The sequence below is a fragment of the Psammomys obesus genome, unplaced genomic scaffold (assembly GCF_907164565.1).
Source record: "Psammomys obesus unplaced genomic scaffold, mPsaObe1.curated_primary_1811, whole genome shotgun sequence".
NCBI lineage: Eukaryota > Metazoa > Chordata > Mammalia > Rodentia > Muridae > Psammomys > Psammomys obesus.
Genome location: NW_026590062.1, coordinates 2282526 through 2295997, shown reverse-complemented (window position 1 = coordinate 2295997; position 13472 = coordinate 2282526). Strand labels below are relative to the sequence as shown.

Sequence of the window (13472 nt, the reverse complement as noted above, 5' to 3'; positions counted from 1 at the left end):
GTGGGGGTGAAGGGCCTTGTTTTGTCCACCCTGGGCTGGCTGCTGGGCTCCGCAGAGTTGGGACTGATGTCTTGGTCTTCATGGTCTGCAGACTCCCCCAGGTTCCGAAGCTGAAGCCGGAGAGCTCAGCTGCACTGAATACCGATTGCTGGTCATGCAGCTCCTTCACTCTGGAGTGCTCCTTTGCTCTGGAGTGTTCCTTCACTCTGAAGTGCTCCTGTGCTCCAGGATGTTCCCTTGAGGCGTGTGCTCCCTCAGTCTGTGGCCCACAGGCAGCAGATAAAGGATGGGCAGTGAAGGTGGGGTGGCCGCAGACCCCTAAGTCCTTGTTGCACATCTTCCTCAGGGCACAGGCATCCATTGCTGAGGTCTTCCTGCCCCATCTAGTTAGCCCATTGACCTTAGACACAGCCTTCCACATTCCCAGCTCCTTATTCTGAGCTTGACCTTGGAATACCTCCCCAGTGACACAGGAACAAAGTGGCCCTTCCCCAGGTTCCTCTTCTGGGCATTTGATGTCAGCAGCACCACCCTTGGCTCAGCCTCCCCACTCCCCCTCCTTTGCTCTGAGATGATAGAAACACAGAGTTGCGTGACTTCCTGAAGGGCACGCAGCCTGTGAGCACCGTGGCTGAGAGTCAAATCTGTGAAGCTGACAGTTACTGCTGGGAGGTTACGGGTTTCCCTCGGTTCAAGTCCAGGTCTCCCGAACACCTGCTTGGTTCTGGTCCAGCCCACTCCGCAGAGCAGAACGCCCATCTCTGCACCCATCCCTGTCCATCTTCTCCACTCTCTGGAAGTTCCCCGAGGGCTGGAGCTGCACAGCTCTGCATGACCCTCAGCTGGGCGACAGTCATGGAAACAAAGCTGAGGAGGATCCCATGGCCCTGAGCCTGCAGGCAGGGCCTGAGAGGCCTCATCTCAGATGATCACCCCCCATCCGCTGCTTCACTGTGGCCAGAGGGTTGCTTTGCTCTAGTCTTCAGTACCCCAGGCAGGGCAGTCATGTGACCAGTGTTCACTGCTTCCCATGTAATTCCTCATGCCCACCTGACCCAAATGTTGAGGCATCAGTTAGGCCTGATGGCAGAAACCCGGAGTTGTCCGAAGAGGCAGCAGCTGCCACAGTCTCTGGAGGTGGAGGCCAACCCAGAACCATCAGGGCCTGATCCTGGGAAGAAGTGCATTTGCAGTTTCGGGGCTTTAGCTCCAGCCATTTTCCTAGTATCCTAGTATCCTAGTATCCCTTTCCTGGTATCCTTTGATTCACAAGACTACTGGCTGTGTCTGGGGCTGGGCTGTGGCTTGTCCCTCACTTGCCTGTCCTGAGGTGGGCATTCCATGGCTGGCAGCCTTACCTGAAATGTATGCTGACCCTGCCTATGCCAGCCCTGCCCACACATGCCAGCCCTGCCCACATTGCTCCTTCCTGTTTAGCTCTGTGAAGCCCTGGCCTGGCTTGGGCCTTATCTTCTGCAATACTCAATCCTGCAAGAAAGACTTAATGCCATCTTTAAGGTTCCAGCTCCCAGGAGTGAGATGTGAGGCTGGTCAGTGGAGGAATATGGAGCATGTTCCTGGAATGGCAAACAGCTATGGTCCTTGCTGGAGTCCTGACATGTGGCCTTCCCGCCCCATGGATGGGGTTCAGATCTGCCTCTAGTGATGACACTGTCCTTTGTTTCTTCAGAGAGACCTGGAAGGCTGTCTGCGGTCACTGGGCTGGTGGAGAGTCTGAGGGTTGCACGCAGATCTGACCCTTAATCTTCACCCTGCCCACACTCCCATCATGAGGCCTGTGTGAGTTTCCTTGAATAGCCGACCAAAAAGTAACTTCAGGTGATCAGAAAAGCTTTAAAAAAAATCTCTCCCAGGATTCTGCTCCACCTGTAACATACCTGAGACTCCTAGTCCCACCCAACAATCATGTGTGTTGCTGTGTACACAATATGTAGTATGTGTGAGTGTGTGTGTGCATGTGTGTGTGTGTATTGTGTGGTGCTGTATGTGTGAGAGTGTGTGTCTATAGGGGCGTGGTGTGGTGTGTGTGTGTGTGTGTGTGTGGTTGCTGTGCATTCCAGGTTACAGTCTTCTTGGTGGTTCCATCTGCTACACAGTGTTCAAGGATGCCGTCCACGTTGCCACAGCCCTTACTCCTGCTAACGACTGACTGTCTAATGACATCAAAGGGACGTGCTGTGATCTCTCTAACTATCCCCAATGCTGGGTACAGCTTCTGGCTTTCAGATTCTCATTTCATTGGCTGCACTGCCCTGAGCAAGCTGGTGTTCAGGGCCCTGCTTTGCCTTCTGAACTATCCCCTGAGGAGTTCATTTCCAGAAGAGAGATTCTACGTGTAGCCAGATGATTATCTGACTTGGGGTGTCTGGTGCTTTCTGAGATCTGACAGCACGCGGCCATGACCTGCTACATGCTGCGGTGTACCCTAAGGCAGGGCAGCCAACAGTCCTTCCAGACTTAACCTGAAGTCCCCGGGGCCGACTCACCTTCCGTCAGCAAGCCTTGGGGTGAAGGGATAAGCTGAAAAGTAGATGCTTCATGGACCCCAGAGATTTTCTAAAGAGTAGGGACAAAATTGAGCCAGTATGAGGGAGTACTGAGCTCCAGTGAACAAGTACCATGAAGGGAGTCAGGAACACTTAGCTGGAGTTCTAGCACCTGTGCTAAGTCGTTGCTGTAGAAGGTCTCAGTTGCTCGGCTCTGAAGTGGGATTGACATGATGGTGACTCAGCTGTCAGGCCCTCAAACAGGAAGGGAAGCTTTGATCAGCTGACGAGAGCTGACCACAGAAAAAGCCCCACAAATGTCTGTCGGGTCTGTCACTCTGCAGGGCCCCACTGGGGCACCCCACTTTGTTCTATTCTATTGCCGTGACCGAGGCGACGCTTATGAAAGAATGCATTTAACTGGGGACTTAACAGTTTCAGGGGATGGTCTGTGACTATCATGGTGGGGATTGTTGCATGGCCTGGAGCACCAAGAGCAGGACGGTGGGTGTCCAGGTAGAGGACCCCTGCTCTGCACTGCTCCAGAGTCTAAGCGCTAAGGGTCTATCCTTAGTGCTCAGCTTCCCTGGGAGGCTCTGGCTCGTCTTGATTTGCCCATTTACTGATCAGTTTAAGATGGCTCTGCACTCAGTGAGGTGGTAGTATAAATCCGAGCACAGCTCTGGGCTCATGAACAGCCAAGGAGCAACACCCTGTATGGTTGACCCAGCTTTGCATTCCTGGGACATGCCAGGAGGGTCCTCTGTAGTCTGACCCCTCCTGTGTAGAGCTTGTGACTGCCCAGGACACACAGGGCCTCACACTCCCCTCATCATCACCAGGGCAGTGAGAACCGGGGAAGAGTTTGCTCTGTGAGCTGTGGGCTCTGTGCAAGGTGTCCCTCACCCCCGGAGCTCTGGAGTAGGGTGGCGTCCCCACTCAAGGCCAATGGCTTCCATGTTCTATGTCTGCAGGAGAAGTATGTGGAGGAGCTGACAGCTGTGAGGCAGACACTGCAGACAGACCTGGAGACATCCATTCGGCGCATCGCAGACCTGCAGGTGGCCTTGGAAGAGGTGGCGTCGAGTGACAGTGACGCAGAAAGGTAATGGGTGATGGCCGGGTCGGAGGTGGGACCATGCACGGCAGAGCTCTGTAGGCCCTAGAGGTCTCTGGCTGCATTTGCTGGAGGACCCAAAAATGCCCGAAGGTTGCTGGTTTGTTTGCACTGAGAGAAGAGGGATGCTTTCCCTGTCACCTATGAAGCATGGAGCCTGGCTTGCTGGACATGAGGCAGTTGGAAAGAGATGGGTCCTAGGGAAGTAGCTTGTCTGGTCAGGGCCTGTGATCATTCCTCTCATGTTGCTGTAGCAAAACAACTCATAACAAAAGCCACTCAAGGTCGGGCTTGTTCAGGCTTATGTTTTAGGACTGTCATCCATTATGGCAGGGAGTTGTGGTGGCCTGTCCCCAGGCTGCTCCTGTCACTCCAAAGGGTTTGTCCAGCCAGCACTGCTACCAATTCCTGCATTGTTTCTGCCCTGTGCAGCCTCTATGGCGTAGCTTGTTGGGTAGGCTTGGAGCGAGCAGCCTCAAGATGTGTTTTCCTCCTGATGACCCTGCTGTTCCTGTCCCCACCTGAGTGGCTGTGCTGGGAACCTGCCAGCCCCAATTGGTTAGCTCTTCCTCGCTGGGGAGACAGCTCTTGGTGGAGTCAGGGCAATCAGATATCAGACCTGGGAAGAAAGCCTGTCTGTTTCCACAAGAACCCTGACTTCAGGGACATTTCAAGTCACGCAGCAGGTTGGCTTTGGGTAGAGTCAGAACTCAATTCAGAAAGTTTTATAAAAACATTTTTATTTAAAAAAAAATGTTTGTTTTGGAGATATGATCTTACTAGGCAGCTCTGGCTGGCCTAGAACTTGCCATGTGGACCAGACTGGCTTGACTTCACAGAGATTCCTCTGCTTAGCAGCCTGTGACCTTGACCTCTCCTGTGTAGATCTTTATATCTCACTGTACCAAGTAATGTCCAATCATTGCAAGGCAGAGATGCTGGGCAGGGGAGGCACCTACCCTCCCCTGCTGCAGAGCTTCATTTGAAAACTACCTTACCGGCATGCAGTGTGCCTTTCACACACATGCCTGGCATCTCTGTGCTCCCTGCTAAGCAGTGGCCAGACAGCAGTGAGACCAGGCCCTGGTGTGGCAGCCACTCTCACTACAGTAGTGTCCCCTCCTGCTCTAGCTCCTCAGGACCAAGTTTGCATCTATAAATTCTCCTTTTGTTTCTGATGAGTTCCGGGCATGGGCACTGGCTTTTCCAGAACATTTATGATCATGGCGGTGACGTGGAATGGCTGGAGACACTGGGATCTTTGGCCCAGGAGCCAAATTCTGGAGCCATATTCACTTTCAGTATGAGAGGTCAATTGTCTAATAAACAATAAAAAGGTAAAGGGGAGGGAGCCTGGAGAGAGCCAGAGCAGCCATGCTTGGAGGTGGGACAGGCTGTGACAGGAAGCAGAGGCCTGACTCCTCAGCTGGGTAATGAACCAGGATGAGGTCACACAGTACCCCAGACATCACTCTAGTCTCTGTCCCTAAAGGTCTGCTACCCCCAGATGGTGCTCGTCTGGATGAGACAGCTGTCTGTCTCCCTGGCAACAAGACTCAGCCTCATCCTTTGCCTGGGCCCATCTTTTCCGAGCTTCAGGCCCAGGTCACCTGATTGCAGCTCTGGCATTTGGCTCATTTTACCCCAATTTCTGCATCCGAGGGTGCACACATTCTTCCTGCTGAGTTTCCAGCGAAAGTCTTTTGTCTTGTCTGTGTCTCCAGTTTCCACATGCCATCAGCCTCACCATTCCTCAAGTTGGGGGAAAACTAGCTTGCATCTCAGGGAAGCTGTGAGGTGTGATGTCAGCACTGAATGTGATGTACCCGGCACCCAGGACATGCCATACTGCAGCCAGTGGGGAGGGCAAGGCATTGACTCTGCAGTTCTATGTGTGTGGGGGGGGGTTTTCCATAAATATCACAGGGCTTTAAACAAATATTCAATCGCTCTGATCCTTGGTCTCTTCATTCTTAAGATGGATCAGTAAGTGGTGAAAAAATGAAACTCCTCACACAGAAGCAGGTTCCATGTACAGGCTCAGCTGTTACTGGTTGCCTTTATCCATCCATCCATCCATCCATCCATCCATCCATCCATCCATCCAACCGATAAGCCTTCCCTGAACACCTGTTCCACGCCAGACACCCTGCTGCATTTTCCTTCTTGCTTTTCAATGCCATTTTTCTTCCGTCTTATGGTAGACAAAGGCTGGAAAGCTTGCCTGAGGCACTTCAGAGCAGTGCCAGGGGCCTGGGTATGTTGAATGACTAAGGAATGGAGAACTATCTTCACACAGCCCGCATTCTGTGGCATGTACACAAAACAAAACAAAAAATGGACAAACAAATGGAAGAATGTGCCTCACTGTGTAGAAAGTGGGTGACCAGTGGGGTAGGTAGCCCCAGCTTACAGAACAACGAGTAGAGAATTGAGGAAGAGGAAACAAGGACCAAGAGGAATGTTCTGGAAAGTAAGAGAAGAGCCTTGAATTAGCCTCCTAAGGGAGCGGAGGTGTTGGTTCAGTTAGAGGTGTGGCCCCTGTGGAGGGCAGCCTGTCAGCTGGGAAGGCACAGGGTGTACATGCAGGCAGGTGTGTGCACATTTGGGCCAGAAGCTGATATCGTTTTCGAGGGCCTCCCACAGCTCTGCCACTCTGCCGGCTAGGGCACTGTCTCCACATTTCCGCAGTCCCTAGAGTGATGCCACCGTCTGGGAACTGTGTTGGATCATGCTGTAGGACCGTGTCACACTAAGGTCCTGGAGGAGGAGTTCCAGGCTCTGCTCTTCACCTTTTCCTGTTCTCCATCTTGCTCCTTCCCTCTCCTGTCTGTCTTCTCCATAGTGCTTTGTTGAAACCCAGAGATCCTCAGTTCCCTGGATATTGGGAACTAAAGACATAAATGACGCCTTCAGAAAAGTCCTGGCTCATTCCAAGGGGCCAAGAGCGCACCTCTCTCTCTGTTCATCACTGTCTTGATTAGAATCTCCTGATAAATACCATGACCAGAATCAACTCGGTGAGGAGAGGGTTTATTTCAGCTCACAGCTCTACATCACAGTTCATCATAACAGAATAAGTCAAGGCCGGAACTCAAGGCGGGGGACATGGAGGAGGGGCCTGAAGCAGACATTGTGGAGGATTACCACTGACTAGTTTACTTCTCGGGGCTTGTCAGTCTGCTTCCTACACCATCCAGGACCACCTGCCCAGGGATGTCACTGCCCACAACTGGGCTGACCTTCTCACGTCGATAATTAATCAAGAAAATGTACCAGAGACCCTCCTACAGGCCACTCGGATGAAAGTATTAAAAAAAAAAATGAGGTTTTTCTTCCAAGATGACTCTAATTTGTGTAAGTTGACAGAAAACAGCCAGGACAACCACGAAGGGACATTACTGAATGTCAAAGACACAAAGAAGTATGTGTTGCACCATGCTAGGTCTGCTGTACAGAGCCTCAGAACGAGGCTCCCCACTATTGCCCTAGTCCCCACATCAGCAGCCCCAAGCTGCACACTGTGCCTCCTTCTCTTATGCACTTGAACAAGAGGTTTGGATTGGAGCCAGAGAGATTGGCCCAAGAGACAGAGAAAGCCAAACTCTCCAACTGCCAGTTTGCAAGACTCCTTCACATTATGTAAAATCACAGTTCCACAACCCTCCTGGAGTTAGATCCATGTTTTTAAAAGATTTAATTATTATGTATACAGTGTTCTGCCTGCATGTACACCTGTACACCAGAAGAGGGCACCAGATCTCATTCTAGGTGGTTGTGAGCCAGTGTGTGGTTGCTGGGACTTGAGCTCAGGTCCTTTGGGAGAGCAGCCAGTGCTCTTAACCTCTTAGCCATCTCTCCAGCCCCTGGAATTACATCTTAATGGAGTAGGCCTTGCAGGCTGGAAGCTGAGCTACATGCTCAGAAAGGCAGGCAACACGAAGAGGTGCTGAAGTGTGTGCGACTGTGCAGCAGGGCCTGGCATTGTCAGTTAGACTGTAGCATCAGCCTCCTTAGATTAATGAAGGAACTGTTTCAGCTCATCTCCCAGGCCTGGCTCATGCTCAGTAGTCGTGGAAAGAGGACTGCACTGGCTCACAGAAAACCCCGTCTACTACTGCCCCAGAATCTGCAGCTGCTCTGCCTTTTTCCTTGCAAGTATGATGTATGTGGGGGGGAGGGTGTACAGCTCACCCTTGACTTCAGAGTCACCGATGAAAGTGTGCCAGTCCCAGCTGGGCCTATGTGAGATGAGCGTGCTGGGAGCGAGCATGTCCCCAGCGATGGGGTGAGTGGATGCTAGGTGCTCTCCTACTCAGAGGCCCTAACCACTGGCTGTGGGGGAGACTTGGAGATATCCGGATAGAAGTGGACATTGATCTTCTGAAGACATATTGTGAGTTAACAACTCACTGTTGAGCCCTGGCTCTGGCCAGGATGTGATGTTCCCACTGCACGAGAGGACAGCACTGTCCCCTCAGCCCTTTTCTTGTAGCTGACCCCCATGAGAGATGAACATACTCTGATCTGGAAGAACAGCTTGAGTGAGCTCTCTATTCATCTAGGAGAGTTGGCCCCCAGTGAGAGTCACAGCATGGGCCCCCGTGCCCTCTGGCATGTGCTTAAATGACGGCAGGTTGGCTGGCTTTCTGAGCATGATTGTAACCAACACGCAGCTGATGAGATAGATTCACAGTCAGAGCTCCCACAATTCACTGTGTCTATTCCAACAGTGCAGGAACTGCTGGTGATAGTGCCCCGTGGTACCCTTTCTGGAGGACAGTTGTTTCTGCTTGGCACTCACTGGTCTTGCGTAGTCTCTGGGCGCCTATTATTATCTTTCCCAAATTAACGATAAGGAAACTGAGTCTCACAGGTATCCAGAGTCATTCACTGGTGCAGGTGTTAAGAGATGAAGCTGTGGCTTGGTTTCGAAGCTAGGCCTCATTACTCTCACCGCCAACGCCAGCCAAAGGTGGTGTTGTTATCATGTAGGGCAGGCCACGTGGCCCTCATCTCCTCTGTTCCCTTCTGGGCTTCCATGATGGTGAGCTCATGTCAGTCACTAGCATGGAGCAAATGAATCCAGGCGTTTCCTAGGCTGTATTTGCATTTAGACTGTGACTGTCTGGTAAAGGCTTCCTGAAGGAATACATTTGAAGACACTTAATCAATTACCTTGATCCTCGCCAACAACTGTTTAAGAATTCCTGGCATAGGTTCCTTTTGCAAAACCACACTGACCAAGGTGACAGAAAGAACGCTAGACACCAGCCAAGGGCTGGAGTTTGAGCTTCGGCCATGCAGCCAGCCAGGTCGGGACCACGGACAGCGCTTCTGGCCCCCAGCCCCTGTGTGCCCTTCCTCCACAGAGGGCAGCTAACCTGTTAATCACAAGTTAACAAACCTGAATGTGGCCTGCTTCAAGCACAGGCTTTGGCAAGGGTAGAAGGTAGAGGATGTAGCAATGTCGGCCACTCCTGTTTCCTGTGAGATGGACTCAGATATGTTACTTCCCCCGCCACGCCCAGTGCTGGGTTAAGCGGTACAGTCACGATACATGGAAAATCTAGGTCTCCGTGCCCACCTGCAAACCATCATGGGTTTGGACCATCAGAAAAGTCTGCGTGGAGCATGAAGGCTAACTCCATATGGAGGTGCTGTTTATGAGGCTGCACGTGCCTGTGTGGAGGAGAAGCCACAGCAGGCGAAGCATCCAGAGATGGTCAGGAGCCCGGACCAATAACTACTACTAGTTTGAAGGGACAAGAGAAGGAATTCTGGAAGAGGGCATGGCCACATAGAGGAGGCTGTGGCCAGTCAACCAGCCCGTGGTCTGTAGCAGAGAAAAAAAAAATCAGGGGAAAAACTGCCAAGGCCTCCCTGCCTTACCTTCCTCACCCCTACTGTCAGCCAATGCCTCAGCTCCTCAGCCCATTGGGAAGCCATGGAGGCGGACAGCACACGGGCAGGACTCACGTACTCAGTGTGGTTTGCTCCTGCAGAGCTGGTCCAAAAGCATCACACAACCAGTGTGGACCAGTAGAGACAGTAGTGAAACGTGACAGATGAAAGAGGCCAAGTTTCTGCAAGAAAGAGTCCCTCCAGGAGGAAGTGGTTTTGAATACTGAGTTCCCAGAGAAGCTCTCAGAGATCAAGACGGGATGAGCGTCAGTGCCCACGTGGGCCCTGTTGATGGGCTGGACAGACCGTCCAACACTGTCCCAGTAATGAATGGTGTCCAGTGGGTCCAAGCTCGGAGCTTGGAGTCCAAACTGACAAAATGAGAGTGCCAGCTTCCTGCTCACACTGAGAGGGAGATGAAGTCCCAGCATCTTGGCGTTAGACATTTGGTCGTGGGCTCCAGGGACCCTATTGCCCTGTCTCGGTGCAGTCAAGCAGAAAACATGCTTCTGTGCCAGTGCAGGGTCAGGAAGTGAAGGCTTACAGCAGCCGTGCTCTGTGGTTGCACAGAGGTGGTGATGAGCAAAAACTTTATGTGAAAGTAGGAAGGGGAGGGGGCACCATGCAACACCCTGTGCTTGTGGTGGGCACATCATCCTCACTGCCCAAATCCCAGCGGACCTTGTGGCTGAGGCCCTGACTGAGGCAACGTAGTTGCAAGGCCTTGTGGTCTTGTGGGCTCCCCATTTGGGGGCCGTGGCACATTGACTATGGCCGGCCGTGCCTGTGATCTCCACAAAGCTGTGGTTGGAGGTTCGGTGAGTGTGCTGTCTTCATCTCTAAAGTGGAAGCAGGTGGAGTGGACAGGCGTGTGTGGAGACTGTTTCTCCCTGAACAATAGCTACCCGTGCAATTAGATTGTGAGTTTCCCACAATGCCCGGGAAACTATTCTGCATGTGTCTGATTTGTTGGCCTCCCAAAAATATGAGGCAAAGGCCAGGCGTGTTGTCAATAACAATGTGATTAAAGCCAGAGAAGCCAGTTGCATTTCAAATAAAAGGTTTTTGTTTTGTTTTGTTTTGTCTGAGTGTTTTGCCTGCATATATGTGTGTTGACTACAGGGGTGCCTGGTGCGCTTAGAGGACAGAAGAGGGCATTGGATGCCCTGGTATCACAAATGTTTGTTAACCACCATGTTTGTACTGGAAGTTGAACCCGGGTCCTCTAGAAGAGCATCCAGTGCTCTGAACCAGAACCCTACCCCTGTCGTGTTCTTAAAGAACGTTGGTAATGGTTATTCCTGTTCCCCAGGAACTGTGCTGAAAAGCACACAAGGGCTGCCTCATTCTGCTCCTCAGGCTTGGAGGTAGAGGTGCATGTATTATTAATTAGCAGTTTGCAGAGGCAGAGGGAGACTTAAAGAGGACAGATCAGAATCCCACAGCCTCACAGTAGCAAAGGGTGGAAACAGGACACAAACCAGCTATGTATAGTGTTGGAAACCAGCCATAAGCAGCTATGATACATCTTGTCTTGTGTCTTCTTCTAGTGTCCAGACAGCAGTGGACTGTGGTGGCGGCAGCAGGAAAGAGGAGTAAGTAAAGCCATGTAGGCAAGCCCCTGGCTGTGTGTGTGCAGTGTTCAAGAAGGTTTACACCCACCCAGAGAAGCCTCCCATGACGCCTGTGAGGCTCTGGCATCATGCTTTATCACGCGCCTCACCGGAGTGCACACTGCATGCCTGCTTGACTTCATTTAGACAGAGCGACGGCATGTGTTATCATGCCACGATCCCCTCCACCTTCATGGCTCCCTGTTGCCCCAGGACAGAGTTTTTAGATAGACACGTGTGCTCTGTGTTAACCCTTGGTTCCCTCTTCGCCTTGGCTTGTGCTGTCCTACTGCCTGATCCTGACCACTCCTGACCTCTGCACTTGCCTGTGCATTATTCCCACCGAGCCCTCACCTTCCGGAGGTTCACCTGCCACACAGACTTTCCTCTTCCTCCAGGAAGGAAGCGGAGGCTCCTTACTTAGCCTGCAGGCTGGCACTATGCCCCTCTCTGTAGTAGTGCCAGTGGGGCTTCACTTCATGGCTGCTCACAGATACGCTCACCAGCTCTGCCGGGATGCGAGCCTGAGGACAGAATTAATGTTAAGTTCGTGTATGCAGCCCCTGTCCCATGGTGACGGACTTAGTGGCACATAAGCATACTACACACTTCTGTATGCATGGGCCACACCCACACACTCACACACATATGTACATGCATACATACACATACATGCACACATGCACACACAGATACTCACATACACACTCCCAGACACATGCACATACATATATATACAGACTCACACACACATGCACATGCAGATGAACACAGATACTCATACACACACATACACACACACACACTCATGCAACGCACACACAGATACTCATATATACACACTCTCACACACAAATGCACACACATGTACACACACACACACACACACACACACACACACTTTGAGGCTGTGTAGCCCTCCTCTGGTGCTACTTTAACAGTCAAAGAACATAAGGAGAAAGCCCAGCTTGCCAAGGTGATCCCCGTAAGACAAGGGAGGACTGAAGTCCTTCATTCCTTATAGACCCCATGAACATATTATTTGATGCAAAATGCAATAGCAAGCTTGACCCTCAAGTCAGAGAGGTCTCAACACCCCAGTTGTTCCTGCTGCTGCTGGTGGTATGTGTGTGTGCGTATGCCCATGCCCAAGAGTGCTGTGGTTAATAACAAGGGTATTAGAGAGCTTTCTGTCCAGACTTCATCAGTTATGAGGCAGGTGGCTTTGGCTAAGACCCAAGTTGGCCCCTCCAGATGCCAAAGCTTCCACCCGTTTCCCAGGCCAGCACCAGTTTCCCGTCTGTGGCAGAGCAAGACTCACCGTGTGTGCTGACCGTCTGGTTATGGCCCTTGCTCTGGTTGCCACTGTGATCAGCGTCCTAACTTTGGCTTCTAGGGACAACGCCTCTGTCATCAGCTCCCAGCCAGAGGGCAGTCTGCAGTCCTGGAGGAGCTGTTCCCTCTCCCTGGCCACAGACCCCTCTGAGAGGAGCCTCTTTCGACAGTCAGGACAGTCAGCCATCAGCAGCGCTCTCCACAGCCCCAGGTAAGAGCCTGGCCTTTGGTCTGGCCTCTGGATAGCTCAAAGACCCACCCCTGCGGGCTGGCTCATGACTTCCATGTCTTATACTCGGCGTGGGGCGCTTCCCAGCTGTGCGGCTTTCCGAAGGTTACCTGACCTCTCAGGGTCTGAGAAGGGTGGAGTCTGAGGCGGTCTGCTCGTGGGGATGATGGTGAGGATGCAGCTGGAACGCAGACCTCCATGAAGCAGGGCTCATCGGCCGTTTTGAATAGTACAGTGAGAACGAGGGATGACTGATCTTCATCACTGCCCTTGTCACGCTCTCGATTCTCTGGTTTATAAGTAGGCATGGCCGGTTATGGTTCTGCTTCACTTTGGGTTGATGTACTTGAGTGGAGTCACAAAGAAAGCTGAGCTAAAGGCAGGCCCAGTGGGGCAATTCCTGTTAGCTCAGCCACTCTGGAGGTTGAGGCAGGAGGATCTCTCGAGCTGAGAAACTTGAAGAAGCGACAGCCTCATACTACAGCAAGCTGCTGATATTTGTAAGAGGAAAAAGGGGAAATATATTGAGCTGTGTTTCTCATGGAGAAATTTTATTTTATTTTTTCTGGAATATAAGGAAGGTTTTATAATCTTGGGGGTGGAGAGATGGCTCTGCCGATAAGAGCACGAACAGCACTTGCAGAGAACCTGAGTTCAGTCCCCAGCAACCACACTGGGCAGATCACAACCACATCAGCTCCAGGGAGTAAAACATCTTTTTCTGGACTCCTAGAGCACCTGCACTCAAGTGTCCATACTCGCATTTA

The 13472-nt window shown here is 51.8% G+C and overlaps 1 protein-coding gene across 1 annotated transcript in view; it reads left to right on the top strand.

Annotated features, from left to right (window-relative positions):
* Window positions 1-13472, top strand: part of Myo18b (myosin XVIIIB) — a gene marked incomplete at its 5' end in the record, with an annotated part of 188809 nt that overhangs the window by 153382 nt on the left and 21955 nt on the right. The window contains 3 exons of the mRNA XM_055605947.1: window positions 3482-3612; window positions 11079-11123; window positions 12538-12687. Of these exons, the coding sequence (XP_055461922.1) occupies window positions 3482-3612; window positions 11079-11123; window positions 12538-12687 (326 nt within the window). The remainder of the gene's footprint in view (window positions 1-3481; window positions 3613-11078; window positions 11124-12537; window positions 12688-13472) is intronic.